Here is a 25,771-nt window from a genome sequence, read left to right as displayed (position 1 = left end):
TGGTTCTTCCCTCACGGTTTTCAAAGTCATAAGATGAATATTGCTGTCATGAGTTGGTAGAAATAGAGTATGAGAATGAGGATTGATTATTTAGTAGGTGACAGATGAGGGGAAACACTAGATGTACACACAGGAAAATGTAACACATCCACAATTTTCTTTGGGACCAATTAACATTAGAATTGGCTATCATACTCTTAATCAGAATTGAGTTGCAATTTTTGGTTATGAAAATGGGGGTCTTATCTAATGAAAACCAGCAAGACACTTTTTTGATTCAATAAATAAATACACACTGAACTACAGCACATAATGATCATTTTGTCAAATACTAACACCAGCAACAACATGTGAGTTGGGGGAATAAATATTTAAGAGGTATTCCAGATGTTCATTTTGTCAGCTATGTTATTAATGTCTCCTTCACATCATGATGGAAGACCAGAAGCACCCCAACTTTGGCCTTACAACTTGGAGTGCTGAAACAACTTCTCTTGTCTCCTCATTTCTCTTCTCTCCTTAGCTGATGAAGTGACTCCAACAGTTAGCAACACGCACTCTTCACAAGCTGCTTTTTGCCTTCCCTTCTCCAACCTTCTGCTTTCGATTCATTAAACCCCTTCCCTTTCCACACCCAAGCAGACACACTCTAGTCAAAGGGCATGTTCATTTCAGAACATTTAGTGTCTGTTCTCAGAGTGATACCTGTGGGCTCCTGTCTTCACCCCAGCCTCCCTGCATGCAATGGCAACACAGAACAGGGTTTTCCTGTTGCTGGGGGGGTGTGTTTAAAAAGCATACATTTTCTCCTCCTGTTTCTTTTTTTACTCAGCTCCTAACCATTATCACTACAGCTCCAATATTGCTCAAGGTACTGAAAGCAACAGTTTGTGCCACTATCATCTAAAGTTAGCTGGTGAGGCTGGGCAGGAGCCCTCCAGAAGTCAGTGTTCAGCTGCTGAGAAACAACTGCGTATCCCTTTCACACCTAAAACCAAGCAAAATCATCTTGATGTAGTAAGCCATGACAAGGCAAGTGCCCTTGTGGAGATAGCAGACAGTCCATAGAAATTGCAGTTGCTGGATTTTCTCATTTTCTGTTCATGCTGCACCACTTTATAGACACCTCTGCAGAATAGGACATCTGACCAAAGTATGGCAGAAAAGCTGATGGATTGTACAGCAACTGAGACATTTGTATTTTTTTTCCTATTACCTGAAACCTCTCCTACACAGGCATCAACTCACTGTTCACTCAGCTGAAAAGTTGCAGCATCAAAGTACACATATGGAAAAGAAACAACGTCCCAGCATCATCACCTCAAGAAGTATGGCAGAAATGGTCAGTAATACCAAAGCAAAAGAGAAAAGAATCACACTGAGGCAGCCCAGTGTGGGATGGGCTCCCAGTCTTATGCTACACATCTCTCTGGAGACGCTTGTTTTGTTGTACTTACATCTGTGAAAGAAATTATACAAAGCACTACCTCTGCTGTCCAACAATTAATTTTAAGTACTGAAGTACTTGCAAACTGTTTAGAATTATTTAATCTCTTAAATGCTGATGGACTGCTTCTTCCTGATGGATGTCTTGTTAATATGGCATTAAACCCATACAAAGGCAGAGTCACTGCCACCTGCAAAGAAGTTCAATTCAACAACAAAAACAAAAAGTTCCCAAAGCATAGTCATAAAAATGTGTTTCTGAAACATCACATTAATTCAACTATAAATATTTCAAATTCAAGGCAGGCTCTTCAGCAGAGAATTAAACATTAATTTAAAATTATATTGAATTTTAAAAATATTAAATAATTAAATATTAAATGCCATAACACACAAGTTATATAATTCTCTGCTGCTTTTATATTCAGAGGCAAATGCAACAATATGCTGTACCTACTAGCTAGAGTATAAACACTAGATGAATGAAAACACTCCATTTTGTTATTAATAGTATAATCTTACTTCTACCTAAAGCTTAACATTTTGTGTCTCACAAAACATCACTAAAAATAGGTCCATTAAAGGAACATTTAAAAACCAGAGACAGGCAATCATCAGCTCAGAGCTCATAAATGAAGTCATGAGTTCAACTGCCTTCCAAACAACATTTACTTCCACTGAAAAGTTTTGCTTACTTTTGACATCCTGACATCCCAGTCAGTGTGAAGAAAGATAATAAGATCTGTCAGTCTCTGGAAAAACTTTAACAAACAAGGCTTTTTCTTGAAGAGTTGTTTGATTTGATTTTGCTAGCTTTACCAAGTCTCCCGAGGGGTATATTTTTCTCCACTGTGCCAGTGGCCTGCTAGAGACACTGTAACAGTGGAAGATTTAACCCCATCAGAAGATACCATCTCTCCCTCTTAATGCAGAAAGGAGCCAGGTTTACTACAGTTTCATTTTAAGAGATTACCCCTGAGAATCAAGTTCAACTACAGTTTATGCCTAAAGCCCAGAAAATGAATATACAGTACATCTTAACTATATTTTTAAAACATTTTTAATGGCAAATGCAGCTGAAACTCCCCAGAGGAGATGAAAATGTTTTAGTAAATTTATGAAATATTAAGCCCCATGAATTTATGCAATGTTGAGAGCAGCAAGGCAACTCCTACTGTGGTTAAACATCATACCACTAAGTTAAAGAGCCACATCACCCTCCCAATTAACATTTTCGTTTGAAGACTAACTCTAATTTGAAATGTCCTCTTTCTCAATTTCATTTTAAAACTTCTTCCTGTGAAGTTTTAAAATGGAATTGAGAAAGAGGACATTTCAAATTACTGCCTTATTTGACACACAAAGTACCATCGAAAACAACTCAGAGTGTTAAAAAAAAATATTTTTCTTGCTTCAGTATCAAGCACCTGGCAAATGACTGGAAAGTTCTTAAAAAGCCTTAAAGGTTATTAAAAGCATTCCTCTTTTTCCCTGGGGACTTAAAACTCAATTATTTTCATTCCCCCTTTTAAGCTATGAAATTACATCATCTCTTCCCCTTTGATTTATACTTTAAAGTAATTTTTTTCCTGCATTGTTTCTCAATTTGCTAATTCACTAATAAATAAAACTCCTGTTGGCTTCCCTCATGAAATAATGAAAGAGGAAATGTCCAGTATTGCATGTCTCCTGGCAAAACAGGACTATTCATTATATTTAGCTTATTGTATATATTTTACGTGGAATTTTAATAATTTGCAATTTATTATTTGTTTCAGCTACATAGGTCTTTGGCTTAACTTGTCAAATCTTCGAGCAATAAACTAACAGAGTGCCGTGGAAGGATCTCTGCCAAAGCATTGTGATATGCTCTGTTTGTTAACTTCCCCTCAAACAGAGCCCAAGACAGAGTCAGCTCCCTTCCCAGGCACTTGGTGCTCCCGAAGCTCAAGGTACCTTTAATTTGGATCTACATCGGGGCCTGTTGCATTGCAAAGATAACTTGTCTTAGCTCCTTCTTGCACAACACTTCCCACTCCATTAAACAGCTGCAGAAATGGGACCCCTGCTCTAAGGCTCTGAGCCTTCTTCCCCCAGCCCCCTGCCCAAATTAAAAAAAAAAAAAAAAAAAAGTAAATAAAAAAAATAAAAATAAAGCAACAGAAGAAAAACTCTTGTCAATGAACACTACAGGGAAGAGCCTGCTTCCCTCATCTTTCATTCCCTTCTATTGCATGCTTATACAAATTGATACAAACCCCTCTGAGCCTCCTCTTCTCTAGGCTGAACACTTACAGCTCTCATATGCTCCTTGCACGACAGATGCCCCAGCCCCTTTATCATCTTCATGGTCCTGCACTGGACTCTGTCCATTAAACCTGTTATATTAAGGATCCAAGAACTGGCCACAACATTCCAGAAGTCACCTCACCAGTGTGGAGAAGAAGGATCACCTCCCTCAACCTTTACCAATGCTCTTTACACCGCAGCCCAGGGTAACACCAGTCTTTGCTTTGCCACTAGGATTCATTGCTGGCTCATGGTCAGCTTGTCCAGCAAGGATCCAAAGATCCTTTGGACAAAGGTGCTTTCTAGCTCAGCAACCCCCACAGCTTACTGGTGTAAGGGGTTGTAACTCCTTAGGCACAGGACTTTGCAGTTCCCCTGCTTTAGCCTAATGAGATTTCGCTGCTCAATTCTACAGCCTATTGAGGTCCCTCAGAAGGGCAGCCAAGCCCTCAGTGGTATTTCTCACTCCTCAGTCTTGTATCATTTGTAAACTTCCTGAGCTTATACTCCATGTAATCATCAGGTAATTAATGAACATGTTGAACAGTTCTAGCCACAGTATCATGCAGTACAGCAGTCCAGAAAACAAATAGAAAGAAACTAGTCAGATAAAAAGCCCAAGGGTTCAGCTATTTCAGGTACATGGACAGCACACCTTTTTCCATGTGATACTTGTACAAAAGTGCACACATAGAAGGTAAGTAAGACTGCAAAAAAAAAAAAAGTAGTACAAGGTCTCCATATAGTCATTTTCCACAAAGCAGGTCTTGCTTCTAGAATGCAAATAAAACTTCCTGCCTGCCTAAATCAACAATCTCCACTAGGTCACAGTTCTCCCCAAATACCAGCAATGAGCACAAACACACACAATCCTCAAAGCCACATAATCTTTCAAAGTTAAAAATTATGCAGCCTTCCTGCTACACAAAAAGTAAAGTAAGCCAGCTTTTGGTTTTCATTTCCTTGGGGCTCTTATTTCCTTCCTTCTGAAGGAGTCATGACATAGGATCATATCTGTGTATGGCTATATCCACAAACAGCAACAAACTCTGCTGTGACTTAGCAAAGCCAGCACTAGTCTAACATTTTAATAGGGCAAATTGCACTGTTATCACAGACTCACATAATAGACCAGAAGTCAAGACCAACTTAAATTCATGCAGTGAGCTCCTCTAGAGCTGAGCTGAACAGTCAAACATTTTGATTACAAATGACATCCATACCATTCCTTCTCATAAGTATCTACTATAATCAGGCAATCAGGCACAATGTTTTCTCACAATCTTTCATCACTTTATAGAAGAGATTGGACTCAGCTGCGACTGACACTGGCAGAAGGAATTGTATTATTTGGTGAGAGAATTTTAATGAAGGGACATGCCTCCTCCTCCATAGGAGGAAGAAAGACACTACTAAGCAAGCTGCTCTCCAAATCCTTAGGTGTGGCTATGTGCATAGGTGTGGCTATGAGCATACTAGGTTGAATTTCACAGGCTTCACGCCCACTTCTTACCCAGAAGAAACAGGGAATTCCTTACCTGCAACAAATAACCGCTTTACAGGAGAGTGCCAAGTCCAGAAAGCTCTGCCTGACTTCAAATGAAAGGGCATACTTCAGTGTGTGGCCATCAATAATCAGGGCAATATCATTTTCCTTGCCCAGTGACTCCCCCAGACTGGTACAGTGTTGAGTCAGAGAAGCTCTTGTTGCCTGAAGAAAAAAACAGAAATAAAATGTTTCTTCCTAATACAAGAAAAGTGCATTCAAACTAGAGCAAGGTATCTCCAGAGCACGCAGCAGAGCACAGTACACATGCACTCAAACTGGCACTGACATGAGCTAGTGTGTTATCAGTACCTCGTGCAGACATACTGACTTGTGTCACAAATTGCCAAAAGCTGCCTTGGCTTGCCTAGGAACTCATCTTGTTTCAGAGCAGAGTCCAGCATCTTTACCACACAGACCTGCATGATGGATGTGCCCAAAGCAGTTGCGATACAGCCCTCCCAAATGCAGCCCAAATACATCAACTTTCCTGGGCCAAATAGGTAGGAAAAGAATCAGGCCACTTTCATACAAAGTGGAAGGGAGGGGGAAAGAGGAAAACTTGCTTTGCAATTCATTTGCTCTCACCCCACTCATTAGTATGGTAATAGAAACAAATTCACTCTGATTCACTAGAAAACTAGCCCCAAACTGGAGGCAAATTTACAGATTAAATTAATGGGTGCGACAGAGAACACAAATCAGCCACTGTAGACACACATGACCTCCTGCACCTTCTTTAAAAGAATGACTGCGTAATTCCCTGTTTCCCCATTAAAATGTAAGGGATTTGATTTATGACTTCATGGCCTGCTTTATCTACACTGTACCTGAAAATCTAACACAAAGTAGATGACTGTGCTTAAACCTTAAGAGACCAGTGCTGGGAAAACAAGGGTACGTCTTCTAGGAAGAAAGCTGTTTTATCTAGTTCAACACTACTGTGCAGTGACAACATTCACAGGAACTCCAAGGATGGTATAATGGATATAGTTTGGGTAATGTTATCAATACTAGAATTTTTTCCCAAGAGCCCCTGCCCCTGGGATCTTGGAGTGTCATTTCTTTTTCTTTACTGCTTCCTCTCAGTCTTACTCATTTTTCTTGCTCTCAAGAGCAGAATTAACCCCTGTCCTTCTCCTGAATGCACATGCAGGATTGATTAAATGCTTCTCTGACTATTTGAAACCAAGGGAGAACTCCCTGCCCTTTTATTCCCGGTCTAGCACTTGGGGCACTTCAGAGGGAACACCCTCACTTTTCACCTGACCCAAAGGAGGGTGAAGGCCAGGGCCCAACCACTCCCCACTCCCCCCTACAGAGACAGGAGAATCTGAGGGCAAGTTCAGGAGGGTTACTGAATATCCATCATCTATTGCTCAAAAGACAAAGCCACAAGAAAACTTATAAAAGGTGATATTTCTCATCAGTTGAGGATACTAGTCTCTCCACAAGTTATTATCATGGATATAGATAAGCCTCATCCAATTCATGCCCTGGTCATGGAACTTGCTCATCTTACATGTAAAATGACACAGAATTAGTAACACTGCTAATATAATACCCCAAAACACTATAAATCAAGGATTAAAAATGAGGCACTTCATTTTAACAGCACTCTGTACAACACTCAATATACTCCTCCATACACAGAGCTAACTTACAACATAACAGCTTTATACAGTAAAAAAGCATGAATTATTATTTCTGTTTCTTCCAACTACTTAAAATTGCTATGTTTTAAAAAAGAAAACCAACTTTTGCTCCTATAGGCCAGTGCAATTAAGCCAAATAAACCAGACCCCATTCTCTCTGGGTATATAATGAAGACCTTCTAAGTAAGCAGGGGAACAAACATTTGGAAACCATAGGGAACTATATCCTTCTCTGAGTAACTCATTACTGATAACTAGAGTCAAAATCCCTACTTTGATCCCTAGCTTTCACTCTCTGCTTGACATTAAGGGATAAATTTCTTTGAGTCACATCAAGCAAGACTAAATCAATCCTTTACTAGAACAAGCGTGATGAAGAAGAAATCAATAGTAATCCTAAGCAAGTATCTCACATCTGTGGAATATCCCTGCCTTTTTTACTGAGTATCCATAAAGCCTAAATAGTAAGTTTGTCAGGGCTTCAGAATATTAGAAACAAATAAACCAAGCCTTTCACTTAGACATAATAAACTTGGTTTTCCTTCCCAGGCACAGAGCATCCAGCTGCTCTGGGGAAACCCGGAGAGGCGCCTGCCAATCAAACCTGATAGTACTGGCATATTGATTTCCATCAAATATTAAAGATATACAGCTTTACTTGAAAGTCAGAAGGTGCAAAAACTGAAAAGTCCATCTGTTTAGTAGCCTTGATTCAGTGGGTTATTCTAATAAATATGGACACTTCATAAGCCAGTAGAGGACGTGTGCACGTGCTTAAGTGGACAGTTGAATCAGAGTAACATTATCAATTTAGAGCTTTACAAGGGCTTAAAAACTCATTCATAAGACCACCAAGTATCAGAGAACAAATAAAAAAAAAAAAAAAAAAAAAAAAAAAAAAAAAAAAAAAAAAACAGATTGTAAAAAGTCAACTACAGAGCTCAAACTGAAAAAGCTAAGGAAATCAGGTTTCAATTTATTTTTATTCTACTTTTAGACCTTTGACATGATGAGGGGATTTGTTTCTAAAAACATGAACAATTCTGACATAAATGCCTTTAAGGGTTAAAGATGTTACGGTCTCTGTGCTTGAGTTAAATTTAAGACATAGTGCTATATTTCATAATAAACCTATCCCACCTTCTCTTCCTGTTTGTTTTTCCATTTCCATTTTAACAAGTCACAACCACAAATACAAACCCTCAGCAGAGCATTTACTTGCATTACTGCCTTAAAATAAACTTTCAGATTTTACTGTTCTGTGTGTGCATAGTTTCCATACAGAACACAAAGTAACATCATAAGTTCACTATTATAAATCTTCATACCAGACTAAATTTGTTGACAGGCAGAAAACAAAAACATCCTGAAGCACAGTTTGTGTGGTCTTCTCTGGATTGTATGCTCAGGATCTTTAACAAACCTTGTGATATCATGCCTGTATATTCTCACTTCCTAAAATCTCAGGAAAAATCCCTGCTGTGCCCAGCTTTATGAGTTACAATACTGACAAACATTCTGGGATTTACCAGGCCATTATTTTGTGGGCTAACAGAACAAATATTAATACTTTTTACATGATGCTTGAAGTCAACTGGGAAGTCAATGCAATCAGAGTTAACGTAATCAGAAACTCTGCTGATTTCACTAAAAACAAGAGCAGACTCCTCACGCTGTAATAAGAAACATCAGGAATGCTGTATAGGTTACTTAATTAGAACTTAACATTTTTTTTCTGTGTATTGTGTGTCTTTGAATGTTTGGTGTTTGTTGTTGCTCTTTAGGGTTTCTTTGCTTTGTTTTGGTTGGGTTTTACTAGAAGCAGTGCACCATAAGGGCCACGCCCTCCCATCAGAGCTTTGGACACTGCAGCAAGAAATGTTGGTGTGTGAGGCAATGCAGTATCCAACACAGAACAACAGTATCAGATATTTGCCAAGAAAAAAGAGAACTCAGAAGGACTTGCAAAAATTAAGTGCAGAAGTCTCCAGCAGGATAATAGCCATTCCCTCAGCTTATTTTACAAAAACACTGATACCCAGAGAAGAACTGGACAATTATAAGACAATCAGCTCCAAATCTCCTCTTTCCTGCCCTGTGTTTCACTGGAAAGGCTCACAAACTCACTGAAATTACAGCAAGAGATAGAAAGGATAGAATTTTGTGCAGCCAGTACACTCATGGTTCATTGTAAGCATACAGCCATCTATGGCCCACAAGGAAAGACATCTCAGGAAGAGAAGTCAGTGGTTTGCAGCATCATGTAGGCCAGAAGGTGTCTTTAGCTGAAGAGAGACTCTCACCCCTGGATCTGTGACCTCTGACAGACATACCCCCTTTTGGCCAAAATCAGCCTTACATTCTCGCTGCCCACATTTCCTGCCCTCTCGGGTGGAGCATGCTGCTAATCGTGCCATGATCATGGGTATGATCTTCATATGGGCCATTCACTTTAGAGCTGGACTCAATGATCCTTCTGGGTCCCTTCCAACTCGGAATATTCAGTGATTCACCTTTCTTGAACAGCCATTCCTCCTTCTCAGAAGACTTAAAACGACCCTTACAAAAAAAGCTCCTGCAGTAAGAGATGTTAAACCTACACACTGGTGGAACTATAAGCTAAGTCAATAGCACATGCTACCTGCTTCTGTAGTTATCTAGAAAGTACTGCTAGCTACAGCAGCTTGAAGGGTTTTCCAAGCTAACTTCTTCCATCATCCTACAATTAATTTCCAAACCACTAGTTCTGGTATAAATGACGTTATATAAATTACACAAACCGCTAACTCAGTAGAGTGCACTGAAGTGCCAGCTCATTTTGTTTTACCAGTCCAAGAATTTACTTTTTATAGCTGCTGTTTTCCTTCCCATCCATGGATGAGCTGAATCATCAGATGTAACAATTCTTTCACTGTGCTGAAAAAAAGGTTTCAACCAAAATACCAGCCACATCCCCTTCCCCTAGCATTAAGTAAAAAATATTCCAAGGAGAACTTTAGAATTAAGCAAGGAATCCATTGCATAACCCAATCAAGATAACACTGGCCAACCCTACTTCATGGGAAATTTTCCATTGCATCTTCATTGCAACCTAGAAGCTTCACCACGTTAAGTGAAATCTTTGACTTCAATCTGCCAGGCCGCTGTGCCAGAGAGGTCTGTAAAGACATCTGGCAGAAGCAAATTTACAGGAGAATAGGAATAATCAACATAAAAAACCCCTAATGTTTAAACCAAAGCTGGGAAAACATTAGAACTATTTAAAGGAACACCCCTTGGGCAGAAGAGTCACTGGAAGTGCTTGCCACAATAAATAGGACATATGCAACAGCTAACCTTGAAACCTGTCTTGAAACCTAGAAAGAAATACCACTTTCAGAACAGATCCTCACTTTTGCTAATCTTCCAAGTTTGGTACCAAACTTGACTAGGTCAGCAAACTACTTCAACTTCTAAAAGCAAACAGGCAACTTCCAAAGACCCAGCAAAGCATACAGCCACAAAACCTAGTGAAGATTATCTTATGCTTACAGCAGTAGTCCAGCTACAGGACTGTTGTCATATTCCTCTATTTCCCCTCTTTTATGATTCCTACAATTGATCAGTCTTCAAACAGTTGATTTTTTAACTATTTCTGTGCAACATTGTACTCAGAATTTAGCTGGGGATGGAAATACCAATTCAAACACAGTTGTGTTTTCTAGGTGCAATGTGTCACCTGCTTATATAAACTGACACAAAAGCCATGGTTTACGGCACATAAAATGGAAACTCAAAACATCAGGAGAATTGAAAATACTTAGTTACTAATATGGGAATATGTATAGTGTAATACAATCAACTCTACAACAACATGGACCTCCACATTCAACTCACAAAAAATTTCAGAGAAGTGTTTGCACACTTTCTCAGCAATAAGGAAATTCTTAAGAGTAGCCACAGAACCACTCTGGCTTTCTTCTATTCTTAAAACCATGTAACAATGCTAAAAGAAAAAGTCAAACTTGACAGCAGTAAGGACATTCATCTTGCTAGATGTGCACAGGGAATAGAGCAAGCTGTATTCCTGAAAACATATCACCTGTAAGGTTCTTGTAAAGCCAGAAGTAGAAATATTAGCAGGGAGGTTTTTCTGTTTACTAATTCACTGAAAACAGCACTATGGAGAGATGACCCTAAAAATTACACATTTCTAAAGCCCAATTTTAAGAGTTCATCCCCTCCCTAGCTTTACAGAAGTAGAGGATATAAGGACATTCTAGATGAGAGCCAGGAAAACCTTTAAGAGCCAAAGACTAACTGTGAATACTTCACTACTTCACATTTAAAAAGACACAGTACCAACATTTCCCAGTTTAGAAGTCTAAGTACTTCTACAATACAGTATTCACTTCAAATTCAAGCTGTACACACAAAACCATTTAGCAAATGGATCACCGAAGATCACATCCCAGCTGCACACTTCAATTTACTCTTTTAAGTAAGATCAAAACTAAGAGAAAAACTAACAAGCAGGCCCATCAACAGCTGCTCCTCAGTATTGCTGCAGTGCTCAGCCTGGGTCACATGCTGATTTAGATACATATGAGCACAAAGAGTGACTACTCCAATGTCACCTCACAGCCATTCTTAAAACATGTCAATCAAATGACTCTCACAGATCTGACACAGCAGAACTTGCTTGTTTAATAACACCACGATTCTGCTTGATGAAAATGATCTCCTACCATGCCAAGAAAAACCTTATATGGAGGACCCAGAGATATTAGATGGGCTCACTCAATTTTCATAGCTTTCAATTTAACTTCAACCTGAAATTCTTTCAATTAGCCAAGTAATTTAAAATGTCTCAATACAAAGAGTCCTTAGTCTGCACAGCAAGTCTCAGGTTATCACATATTCAGACCAGATCTTGCTTTCAAATATAAGATAAATAGATCATACCAGAATTTTTCTATCCAGGGCAGTTGAAAGCCCAGATGAACTTCCCATCAAGAGCTGTAGCTAGTGCTGTAGAGAACGATTCAAGGATGTTTCCAGTTCTGCAACAGACTTATTATGCAGGAGTCTAGAAACTTGGTTAAATAGGAAAAAAAAAATACACCCTGAAGGACCATCTGTCCCGTCATCTGTACATCTGTCTCCAAGTGTGTTCTACATAGTTTAAAAAGAAAAATGAAACTGATCTTTTCACAAACTTCATCTGATCACAGAAAAATAATCTCCAAAAGTGTCAGTCAGATATACCATCTCAACCACATACACTGTGTAAAGGGCTGCAGGTACTTCAAGTACCTGCAAGATCAGTTCAAGATCATGGCAAGGAAGAGCATCAAAGAGCTGACTATTCAAAAAGTGCATGGTGAAGTACTCAATCTTAACATAGCATGTCATGTACTGCACACTAAACTTCAGGGTGTCGGTAAAGAAAAGCAGCATCTTTAATATGAAACATATATGATGTTTCCCCTGCAACCCCAGAACTGGAGAGGCTTTGGGGTGGGGGGAGAAGGAGAGAAGAATTAGGAGCAAGAGAGGCTTTTGCCAAATTAAGAAGGAAAAGCAATTTGTTCAAGACTTCACTAACTAGTCATCTCCCACCTTGCAGATTAAACAACAAGGCAGTGCATGCTGCAAGAAATGGTGATCCTCATATCTTACCCTTCTCAACTAAAACCTGAAGTTTTCTACAGCATTACTTTTTTCTTCACATTAAAGAGAGAAATGCTGATTATAGCAGTGGCATCTTAAAAATGCCAATCTTTACTGTAAACTTGACTAAAATACTGATTAATTTTAAAAAAATCAAGAAAAGTGACAAAAGTCTCAGCATTCTCAGAAAAAAGAACTGACATCCTAAGTAGTTATCCAGTGCAACACTCTTGCCAAAGGCACCATCTTGAAAGCCATGAGTCTTTTGCAATCCTTCTTTGAGTTCCACGAGGGCAAAGCTGGCAGCATAAGAAACAATTGTAGAAACAACTGCAGTCAAAAGGGCAATTCATCAAATGTTCTTCAAATGCTATGGAAGACAATACCACATTTGTTCAGTTTGACATTTTTAAATATTTCTAACTTTAGTAAGAAGCATGTGTATCTCCTGGGACAACCAAGGATTTCAAATATTATAGCCACAACCCTGTTCTCTTCACACTAAGAACAGCATTAGGCTTATTACACGATTTTCATTTACTCCAGAACTGCTCTATGTAGGTGACTCTGTCTATTGCTTTCAATATATATTAGATATTTGACCACAGAACAGTTTATGGTGCACATTAAGATAGTTTATGTCTCATACCACAGAAAGTGCAAAGAAGAAATGCTTGTTCTGGACACCAAAGCATCTGTATGTTTACTAAAATCAACAACTGTACTCTGCCAAGAGGAAGCAGTCTGTTAGTTTTGCTAGTAAGCTAGAATGATTCAGTCTTTATAGTATGATACTTTAGCTTTATTAAATTCATTCAACAGAATAGACTTTTTATTTCCTTCTACTTTTTCTCTTTGGAATATAATAACCCAGCTGTTCCTGGAAGCAAAGAAAACAGAAGCCTGCTCTTGAAAGAAGCTCCTTCAGGAAGTTACATTTCTGTCAAGCAATTTCTCAGAGATAACAGCCCACTTCTCAACCTGATGGATAAACCTTCAGATCAAGTAGACACCACAACCTTCTGCTTTAGATCATGAAGATACAGGATTCTCTGTTACACTGTCTGAACCACAAGCTTCTGTGTTGCTCTGTTTTAAGCTGTCAGCACACATCAATCCCCCTTAACAACTGAGGAGAATTCAACCAAGAAAATAACATTGGTATGCAGACATACAAGTCATCTATAATTTACCCACCACTGCCCCCCAAAAAAGAGGTTATTTTCTCCTTCTGTCAAATCACAGGATATTTTGGGTTGGAAGGACCTTAAAGACCATCTAGTTCCAACCCCATCCCTAGACTAGTTTGCACAGAGCTCCATCCAGCCTGGCTTTGAACACTTCCAGACGTGGAGCACCCACAACTTCTCTGGGCAACCTGTTTCAGTGTCTCACCACCCTCACAGAAAGGAATTTTTTCTTAACATGCAATCTAAACCTACTATCTTACAGTTTTAAGCCATTCCCCCTTTTCCTGTCACTATATGTTCCTGTAAAAAGTCCCTCTCTGACTTTCCTGCAGGCTCCTCCCTTCAGGTACAGGAAGGCAATTAGGTCACCCCTAAGCCTTCAGGTAGAATGCTTTAAAGATTCAGATCTCTGCTACAGATACTGTTTTATTCATGTATTTATACCTCTATCTGTGTGTGGAGTTTTTTAATATACACAGTCTAAATTATAAGTTATCACTATTATACCATCTTGATCAACATAAATAAAATACATCCATCCTGACTAAATTAGATTAGAACTTTCCTGAGACAAAGAACAGCCGCCAATGCAGGCAGGACTACATTAAAGGAATTTTATCATTGCTTGCAAGTAAAGAATCCATGTTTATTAATGTATAAAAGACTGAACAACAGTCACAATGAAATACAGGTGAGATGACAGAGCTCATCTCTCCCCCAGAAGAATGCAATACATAAGGAACTCACAATATTGAGTAGATTGACTCAAGATGATTTTCTCATTATGCAGTTACCTTTCCAGCACAGACATATGCATGTGTCAAAACTACTGTTTACTATGACAAAATTATTTTATATTTTCAAGTCACATTATATGTGTAGTCTGGCAGAGAAAGTTTTGGTTTTACCCTTTCATGTAAGGTAACGTCAATTTGTAAGACATCAAAATAAAGCTGGAAGGACAGAATTTCCCTCTCTAAAGACTAATAAAATTTAAATAGGGCTAGAGAAAGATATAGCTTCAATTATTTGTAGTCTTCCACTCTTAATTTCCTCTCCAAAATCCCCCTTTAAAAAAGACCCCAACCGCTGTTAGCATCTGTGCAGTTAATAGCTCAGTTGAATGGTAGTGTAAGTAACAGAGGCCATACCGCTGTCAGAGTTCATAGCCAAAGTTATTCCCACATTTCAGTAAAAGAAAACTGCTTTGAGAATTAAGCCAAACAGCAAACTCTAAGCAATTCGAGACAGTCCCAACACACAACAACCCAACCTGTCATATTAGTCTTCCTTTCAAGTGCTTGTGTACTATCAGATGTGTTTCTGCAAGCAAAGCCGAGAAAGTTCCAGAGTCACTGATTAGGACAAGCAAGCTCTGTAATAAAAGTGACTTTTAAGCAGCAGATTGCTTTTAACCCAAGTTGTTTGCCTAAAGCCCTGGTTTTGATTTAGAAACAATACATGTATTGAGCAGAAATATGAGAGACGTCGCAGTTCCTGAAATACCCTTTGAGATTTTACTTCTACCCTGACAGCAAGACAAGCATCAGAAGTTACTCATACTCCTTGGAATATGTATTTTTCCCTTTTAACCAGGGCTGACTAGGCAATAAAACAACATACAAAGGGGTTTCTAGAAGGATCTGATACAAGCTGTACTCCCATGACCTTACCTATTCCCCAACAGCCTCTCAAAAATGAAGAACAAATACATTCATCGATTGTTTCCATCCAACTGGGATCACTTTGACTCCTTAAAGAGTTAGGTCAGGCTTCCTGCCCTTTGGCAGCTGCTCAGTCACCTTTGGCAGGGTGCAACAGTCCATGCTGGACACTTCATTCCTGGCCTCGGTCCCATCTGTGCCCTCTCAGGACTTCTAATGAAGCAGAGCCTAGGAAGTAGAAAGCAAGGCAGCATTCTCCTGCTTGGGTTGGCCCTTTTGGCAAGCTACTGGAAAGGGGTGCTCAAACCTCACCATGCTTAAGACAAAACAGCACCTAAATTGCCCCACAAGGGCAGATGAAGGATATGGAACACACTGTACAAGGAAAACACTGCACATGCCCTGAAGAACAAAGGCATGGACACTCCCATACCTGGGAAACACAGACTGTGGGAGGAAGAAGCAGAGATCAAAAAGCTGGAACAGCAAGCATACAGGGAAACTGGATCTTCCCTCGTGTCCCAAAACTAAAAGTAAGAACTCTGTAACTCTGCATCCAAGCAGAGGACAGCAGCAGGACTAAAAGTGCTAACCTTAGACTACAGGTTTTTAAACCCATGAATTACAGTAGGCACATACAGGGAAAGGGAGAAACACTACTGGGTTACACAAGCAAGATGCTAGGAAACATTCAAGCTAGATCACAGAGATCTTCACTATTTCAACTCTTCTAGATCTATAGGATCACATAACTCTCATTTAACCCCTGAAGAAAAGTAACAGGAGAGCTATCCAAAGTATGAGCACTGGCACCACACATAAATTATGAAAACTAAAGAATTTAGTGTTATAGTATCAGAATACCAGAAATCCAGACAGCTATGTATTTGTTCAGCTGATACAAAACCCATAACCAAACTATCTACAAAGCAGTAGATCATGAAATGAGAAAAGCATGACAAAACTATCAAAATGGTTTTATGCCTGCCAGCCTGTTGAACCCACTTACTAGTTTTGCTAAAATAAGATTTGTCATGATGTAAATTCTTCTGCTGCACTTAAAAATTACCAAATTAGTACTTCACAACAATAACATCAGGCAAATGCCTCAAGATGTCCACCTTGAACACTTTTGTCATAGAAAGCCTGAAGATTATATTTGCTAATAGAATTCTACCAAAATCAATTCATGCTCAATGCTACTTACTTTCAAAACACCAAAAGAACTCACAATCCTTCTGTCTTGCAATTTGAGCACAGCAGATTACAGTGACAAAAGGACAAAAACTGCTGCCCAGAGAGCTTGTGGAAACCCCATCCCCAGACACGTTCAATAAAGGCCAGGTTGGATGGGGCCCTGAGCAACCTGATCTAGGGAACGGAACCCCTGCCCATGGCAGAAGGGATTGAAACTAGATCTTTAAGGTCCCTTCCAACTCACACCATTCTACAGTTATATGAAAAATAAAAAGGTCTGAAAAAGCAAATATATCAAGCTTTCTTTGAACAATTAATTTTAACTTCACTGGCAGCAGATATGTGAGCAATGACAAACTAGACGTGGCACAGACCCAAATCCCTCCTCCTGCCCTCAGTTCCACCCTTGAAACAGGGCACAGGGCAGGCAGCTCCTCCAGCCCATCCTCTGCCACATGGCACACGAAGAGCCAGCAGCAAGATACAGCCCACCCTCACCTCCTCAAGTCTCTGGAGAAGTGGAGCCTGGGTCTACGAACCAGCTCCCCAGAGACAGTTCAGAAGCTGCCATACAATTGTCACTTTGTATACTGAATTTTACTTTAATTCTAAAGCCAAATTAATTTTTGTGCCTATCTTATAAAAAATGTTTGCTCCTACACCACAGCTTCAACTACTCAGAAAAGACTAGGTTCAATGATAAAATGAAATGGCTGGAGGCTCCTAAAGAGCCTGAAGCCTATCTAGAGGGTTTTAAAAATGTGGCTATAACATGGAAACATGAAAGCATGATAAAACATTAAAAGCTAAGGATTTATAAGGGATGATGGTACGTGACATCAAGAGCTTTCTAAATATCAGCCAGCAGTCTGAGATTATTTTAGGCTACTTGTCTCCCTTAAATAGCATTACCTTCTCAGCACAGGCTATACCTTTGGGGAAGGGTGATGTACATGAACAAGCACACATCTCACACATCTCCTGAAAGCAGCTTCAGAGGCACTGCTTGGTCATGCTCTGGCCTTGCATCACTCTTAGGTAGTGGTGAAAAGGAAACAAGCAGGAATGAGGGTAGCTTTGCCACTGGCCTCCTTGAAGATTAAAGGAAGCAAAAGCGTCCACTCAGCTGTTCCCTAGTCATTTTGCTAGCTAAGATTATTGATTTTTGGGGGGGGGGGGGGGGGGGGATGGATTAAGGTTTGAAATCCCAGTCATTTTGCTAGCTATGTTGGATTGTGTGGTGGGGGGGGGGGGGGGGGGGGGGAAGTTAAAGTCTTGAGAATTTCAAGCACTTCCAAGCTGTACAGGAATAGAAAAATGGTCTTTGCTAAACACAATTCTATTTAATACTACATGAGGTGACATTAAAAGGCTACTTGCCCTTGCCATCAGCATCGCAAGTTTAAGGCAGTTTCTTCACCAGCCATAGCTCAGCCAGAACTGAAATTCCAGAGACACTGCAATCCAAAAGATTACATGTGTTCAGTGGACAGTTTAGTGTCTCCATACTTTCAAAGCTACACAGGAGACAACAACTCCAGGCAGTGTTTTTGAGAGGAATGGAGGTGAGATGCATTAGTAGAGTTGCATCGAAGGACATTCTGTAAGAGCTGTCCTGATGTGAGACACTAAGGACAGCTTTCAAGTAACTTCATACAACTGTTCTAATAATCTTGAAGTTCCAATATTGTACATAATCTGTGGGAGAGTTCCCAAACAAAGAATTACTCATTGAAACAGTATTAATGTTATATAATCTTAAGGTCAACTGGTTTTGGCAATTTAGTACTTTAGATATAAAACAAAATCCATAACAGCCTTCTCCCAGCCAAGGCAACAAATGCTTTACTTGGGGCAATGAATTCTAACAAGAATTAGAAATATCAAAAATAAGTAGTTTTTCAGACTGTAGACAAGACCCCTGAAACTGAGAGATGCTGAGCCCCATTTACCCCAGCTTCTCAAGTACCCAGATACTGCATTCCTCCCAAAGCTTATTCCATTAGCTGACAAGATGATCGTGTTCACCTACTAAAAAAATTCTATACAAATACACTATTTCAAAAGACAGCACCATAAAGATTTTCAGAGCTCCTATGCCATTGCAGAGTAACACACAGTTAAGGTAACAACATTCACAACTCCCAGACCAAAAATATTCATTCTTATATCACACAGGCTGCTTTTCTGACTATGTGGACTGAAATTCCACATGGGAAAGAGGGATTTAGTCACAATGACTTTGGACATGGAAATCAGTTAGGGCAGAACACCATCTTTTGGAAGACACTAGGAGGGCTGAACAACAAAGGGTATATCTTTAAATAATATGTAGCAGTAATTATCCTGAGCTTGGCCAGTGGTCTTCTTTGCTACAAACACTTCTGTACTTTGCTGCTTCGAGCTTCCTTCAGGCCTTAGTTAACCTTTGCTCATAGAGCATGATATGTTCCAAAACTGCTTAATGGAAAAGAATATTGTAACCAGCCAACTGCACATGTGAACCCAAATCAAGATTACTGAATAATTGCATTACAAGGCAGAAGATATGGTCTTAAAACCACGCTGGCCATTTTTACAGCAGACTGTATTCAATGTCTTATTAGAATTAAAAAAACCCCACAGCCACAAGTTACCAACCAAACAAAAAAACTGACAAAACCTCACACCAAACATTTTCCTTCCTATTTTAATCCATGTTATTTAGTCTGTTTAGTGCTTAAAATATGCACTTTACTGTATTCATATCAACACCAGGCTTCTGTTGAGCACCCATATGTAACAAGCTTCCCTATATTAAAAAAAAAAAGCAAACAAAAACCAAAAAAAACCCCAAAAAACTAAAAACTCTGACAGCAATAATGACAGTGTGAAAATTAATAGTCAAAATCCAAAACCCAAGTAAGAAACCAGGCAATTTAGCACAGGCTTGTGTGAAAAAAACTAGAGGCACTCCATGACTTTATGCTCACTGATTTAGAGAATGCACAGCAGTTTGGTCAGTGGACAGGCAAGGTAACTAATTCCAAGTGCAGAGATAAAGGCAATCTAAGTAGGAGAGGTCTGTCCCTCACAAAATTAAAATACGTGCTAGATGCACACATGGCCCTACATGACTACCATTGTTTTAAATAATATTTAGTTTGAGAATTTCCTCCAGGTGACCACCACAAGAAGTTATATTGAAGATTTATGCTCATGGGAGCTAACTCTACTACATTCCTGTACAACATTTACAGCAACAACAGCATCTTAGCTCCCAGTATACTGACAAATAGCAACAATTACTTCTTGGCAAACCTATTTTCTAACAACTTCTGCAAGAATTATCTCTCTGATTTGCAGATTTCCTTACTGAAAGTTCATGTGGCTCCTGGATGCTGGACAAGCATGAATCAAATGATCTGTCACAACATCTACTTTATTTGTAATCTCAAGTAGCTAAATAATTTGCATTTCTTAAGAAGCTTCCTCATATAAAAAAAAAAAAATCCTACCCAATAAAATAAAAAACCTGCTGCTTTCTCTCCCTCCAAAACCATCACACTGGATTTCTCCACTGTCCTTACTCGACTTCTCAAAAACACCCTGTCTACCTGCATTAAAGGTTTCAATAAAATTGCTAATATCAGGTGGTGAACCACAGAGGAAAGTAAAGCTTCCTCCAGCTACTCTATACTTTTCCAGACTCCCACAGGTAACCCATTTTATCCCTTCCCCTAGTAGGAGGCTTGCTAATGCCTTGCAGATTTAAAAGCAACAAAACATTAAAACTGACATGTATTTGCTGGCAATTGCCACTGTCAGGAATGACTGCACGGCAAAATGCATCTAGAGGCCATAGGGCAGCCCGTACATAGACAGGTTGGTTTTGTTTGACTTGAAATTCTCTACAATGTATTATAAACCAGGGCTGTACAACGCCATTTCAGATAAGTATCATTTACAATTTATCTCTACATTAAAACTGACAAAATTTTAATTTGACTGATCCTAGTCCTTACTCTTAAATGTTCTATTCTCATATCCAGTTGGTGCAGACATTTCCTAGACATCCACAGGCAGCTCAGGAAGCAAGAGTACCTCTGCTGCTGCACTGCTCGTGTCTCACTGCGTCTAGTTCTAGGAAGAGCTGGAAACAAATCTCACTTTTGTGGCATTAACTGTTGCCCAGCAAAGATCCTGGTATCCACTCAACTGAGAAGCTGGACACAACACCTGATTTACTTTCATCATGACAGCTTCCGGCATTTTTACTTTTTTTTTTTAAGATAAAAATATAAAGAAAGCCCTAGGCAAGCTTCTCTTTCCAATCAAAGAAACACCATTCCCTGAAGTGAACAGTAACTTTTCAAAGACCTCTTTTTCCTTGAGTTTTAAAAACACACTTAGTTTCCTATCAGTTTACTCAATATATGTGAAGTTTTTATTAAAGTTTATCTAATAAATATGATACCCACTTCAATTACTAAAAATAATTGTAGTAAGAAAAGTCCACAAAATCATCAAGATTATGTTTCTTTTTTAAAATTAAACCACCACAGTAATTTCCCTAAAGATTCAGTTATACAATAGATTTCTTTTATTAATATTTACTAAACCTATTAAGTCTGTCTATTGAACTGTAGATTTTGTCTGTCAAGCCCTGGACTGAACTAGAAATCCCTTGAGAACCTGACAGTATTAAAACTACTATAGACAGACAAATTAAATTTTAATAACTTGGAAAAAAAAGCACAAGTTTTCAAAAAATCAGCCAGTTAAGCTGTGAACCCATCCCCCTTTTCCTTATGTTATTTACAGGTAAGTTGTGAAATATTAATTCTATAATCCAGACAAATATTACTGTACCAGCCTACAGATCTTACTTAAAAGCCGCTTAACCATTAACTGGCTTTATCCATCCATATTTTCCCAGAGTTCTACTAAACTCCGTATCCAACAGCACTCGCTCTGCTGACCTTCCCCTCCCTGCACCCCAAGGACACAGAATTCTTGAAGCCAGACAACTTTGGTCACCATTAGCCAAGTAAATGGTCCCAAATTATACCACAGAATTTGATACCTTGTCTTTCTACAAATAGGTGGATCTTCTTGTTTCATTGAATTCTATACTCTAGCTACAAGAACTTGAATTAGCAACAGACACCAAATTCCTTAATCTTTCAAACCAGAGGAAAGATCCACTGTGGTTAGCTTAAAGATCTGAAGCACATGACAAGCATTCATAGATACCACCAAAACTCAGCATGATGGAAGCTTCATGAGGACCCCTGAACCACCTCAGCTCTGACTAACACTTATTCCCAAAGCTCTCCAAGAAACCATTATATTCTAGTGCTTCAGAACTGTGATTTTTAGGCCCAGTTAGAACATGGGTTATGGTAATTCCAGATTTGGGAATTAGCTGATAATTCAAGATATCCAAATCAGTTTTTTCTTGAACACATGGAGAGGAGAGATTGCAAACACTACTTAAGATGTGTAGAGGGTAAGCTAATTAGAAACACTTAGAAAATATGAAAGAGCAACACTAATCCTCTAACATCACTATGTCAGTTAAACAACCAGAGATAAGTCAATGCACCTTTACACTTTCTCCCATTAAAAAAAAAAAGTTACAACATCGTAAAAAAGTCATATAAAAAGCCTAGAGATTTCCACAAGATTCCTCTGATTGGTGCTAGTCTTTGCAGAATGCTAAAAAGCAGAGGGAAAACATACTTAGTCAGATATTAAATTCATACAGCTGCAGAACTGCTTAATTGTAGTTTCTGACAAACCAATCAACTCAGAGAAAGTCTGTGGGACATTTTCTAGCTTCAACCAGATGTAAAACATCTTTTTTCTCCTTAATTCTCCTGTGAAGGAAATGTATTCCTTTATGTGACTGATGAGAAGGCTTGGAACAATCAAGCTCCAGTTGCAAGAATGATTCTCTAATTATGAAAAAAGAAAGAATCTTTAAGAAATTGTTTAACAAAGTAAAGGGAACCACAAAAGTAAGACCACTCTGTTTTCTGAATACATGATCACTAGATACCTTGTCACCCTGAAGAAGTTTGTTCTCTACTATCCTCATTAAGTTAACACTGCAGATGAATAAATCCTATTGCTTTAGGCTGGCTCCACACCAAGAAAGGAAGACTGCTTATTCTTAAAACCCCCAGACAAACTTGCATGAGCAAGGAACCCCTCCAATGAAAGCAGAAGATCTGATACAAAAGTATCTTGAAGAAGAAAGGACTATTTGGTTCTTGCCCTTCAATACAAAAGACAAATATTAATTCTTTCTACAGATGTGCAGCATTAACCATGTCAATCAAGAGGATTAGTATCCATAACTAATCTATACATCAGACACCAGCTTCATCTTTTTCCCCTAAAAATGCACCATCATGCTTTAATATCAGAAAAACATGCATTTCATGGGTAGTGTCTCATTAAAAAAAAGTTTAACACTTGATTATACATCCTTATGTTTCCATGGTCTCTTGTGCTTAAGAAAAATAAGCACATCAGTATGCTGCAGAGAATCCCATTTTCAAAGGCAACAGATACTTCCCTCACCATCCATCTGAAGCCATGCTTCTATTGTTACGCACACAACAGAAAATAGATCTGGATAATACTCTGTGATCATCTCTTGATATAAGCCTTCACATATGTGAAGATCATTAGCAATTTTAAGAGAAACAGTGTTTGTTTCCAGTCATTTTCCTCTAACATACGAGAACTCTTACAAACGAGACAGCAAATTTTCACTGGAATTCAGGGAACACACTCTTCCTTTCCATTTGTGTGTAATATGATCTATTCTGTCCTATAGCACGGACAAGGCATTAGCCCACATCTGCTAAATACCAGCTGCCTAAAATCAGCTCTTGTCAGAAATGACCACTATTATGACTTAAAATATGAAAGGAAAAATAACTTTGAAAACAGTGTGTTTGGGTTTTTAAAAAGCATTCTCCAGCCTTCCCACCCCAGTTTCCACTTACAGAAAGAAGAGTTATTTAGTAACCTTCTCCTAGCACTCCTAAGGGTCCTTGCATTCCTTCAGGTCCAAGTACCCCCACTTCATCCAAACCAACTATCACAGTGCCAGAAAACACTAACAGAAAAAACAGAGCCACAGATAAGGGAGAACAGTCATTAATGAATTCTGAAAAGTGAAAAGCAGGATGAAACAAAAATACCAGCCCAACTCATTCACCACTCACAGCTCAAACCTATTAGTATTACTTCCTGAAAAAGTGGTAATCTAAAACTTAAGTTACACAGTCTTGTGTGTACTTAAACCTACAGGTCTAGGTAACACCTATTTTCTTTCATTTATAATTCTACATAGTACACTCAAAGCAGCTTTTCACACAAAGAGCTGTATATTTTCCACATCCATACAATTAACTTTCTATGCAGATTAACAAATACCTGAGTTATGAAAGATCCTATTTGTTCCTCAAAAACAAACAAAAAACACTAAAACCCTTCTACCTAACATTTTTGAAGACTTATCTGATTACTAGACTCTGTTCCTTATGTAACTACTTATTAGCTTCATGTATACTTCTAGACTAAGAAAAACAGAAATTTGAGCAATAATAAAAGCTTTGTACAATAGAAAATGTATTCTTTCCCTAGTTTTCTTAATTAGCTTCCTTTGCAAATCCCCAGTGGTAGACAGAAGAGATGATTACAATTCCAGGCTGAGTGGTGACTGGAGTAACTTACTAGCCACAAGGCACCAGAGAACTGTTGTAGCCCCTCTGAAGGGAGCTGATCGCTGGCTCAAACTGAGCTTGCTCACATTGACCAGTTTTCCAGAATATTAACTTTGTCTGAATGCACAGGGGCAGATGATAGCAGGGAAGATAAAAGCTCCAGCCTCCTCTCTAGTGCAACACACAAGATGTAACCATCAAAGGACCTACATGGCATTAGCAGTACCAGGCTTGTTCTTGTCTTCCCAGCAGTACCTGCATACTTTATTATCTTTTACTACAGCTGGAGCACATACAATACCAATGCTTTGGAGCATTTGGAGTTTTAGGTAACTTTTGTTTAAGTCTGCAAAGCTGACAGTATCTTTAGGCCCATTCTTTGGGAGTAATCAGCATGACATCACTGACAAGGCATAGACAGCCCTTCTTCTGCAAGAGAATCAGGATCCCAAAAAGCAATACCTTCAAAATTTGTAATTGTGCTCAAGAGTTTGAAACACAGATTCACATAAAAAACTCACAGGGTGCATATGCTGAAGAAATTCTGTAGGTGAAGGTAACCCTTTCTGTATAAGTCATAATGCACTCAAATCTTTGAGAAGTCTAATACAGAGGACACTACTGGAACCATACTCTGCTCAAAGACAAATGTGCCGATAAACAATTTATTTTTAATGGCCTTCTGCTCATGTTCTTCTACCTTAATCATTGAGAACTCAGACTGTGTATTAGAAATAGTTTTAGACAATAACCAAAAAAAAATCTGCTATTTCTAGAATATGGCTAAGTCCAGTGACCAGGTCAGAGCTTTACTTTTTAAGAGATTCATGATTCCCAGATAATATCAGATCTACAGATGCATCAGTATTTAAACACAATGCATAATGATGCCTGTCAAAGATCTCCTTAATTTTTTTAACTCCTAAAAAGTGTGGAAACATGCCATTTAAGAATGAAGATCAATAAAGTTATTGGATAAATCTAATATACTCAAGGTTAAGAGATCTTCCTTATAGAACCTTCACAGCAATGTTACCCTACAGAATAGCCAAAATAAAATAACAACAAAATAACCAAGTTTTCCAGGTCCTCACTCTTCACTGCTGGAATATAAAACATAACTGTATGTAAAGCTTCCCTGCAGATACTAAAACTATTTGGGAAGTCTAGACACTGACAACGGATGACAACTTACACTGTGAAACTACACTTGTTTTTTAAGAATACCAGAAACACCAAGGTGGTACAAACAGGTACATCCCAACAGTGAAACATGCAAATGCTATACCTGAACAAGTGGAAAAGCAAGGAGGGCCAGCTTCTGCTTACACTTTTAGACATATCTTATGAAGAGACACAGTCATTGAGGGTTCTTACACAGGAGCATCCATTTGCCGTTACTCACACA

At 38.8% G+C, this 25,771-nt stretch overlaps 1 protein-coding gene across 1 annotated transcript in view; it reads right to left on the bottom strand.

Moving 5' to 3' along the window:
- ATP8A2 (ATPase phospholipid transporting 8A2) overlaps window positions 1-25,771 on the bottom strand; it is a 303,180-nt gene that overhangs the window by 181,136 nt on the left and 96,273 nt on the right. The window contains exon 25 of the mRNA XM_041416052.1: window positions 5,274-5,446. Coding sequence (XP_041271986.1) covers window positions 5,274-5,446 — 173 coding nt within the window. The remainder of the gene's footprint in view (window positions 1-5,273; window positions 5,447-25,771) is intronic.

The sequence above is a fragment of the Onychostruthus taczanowskii genome, unplaced genomic scaffold, assembly GCF_017590055.1.
Source record: "Onychostruthus taczanowskii isolate IOZ18803 unplaced genomic scaffold, ASM1759005v1 scaffold50, whole genome shotgun sequence".
Lineage (NCBI taxonomy): Eukaryota > Metazoa > Chordata > Aves > Passeriformes > Passeridae > Onychostruthus > Onychostruthus taczanowskii.
Note: the sequence above shows the minus strand (reverse complement) of the source record. Positions and strands in the feature narration are given on the sequence as shown.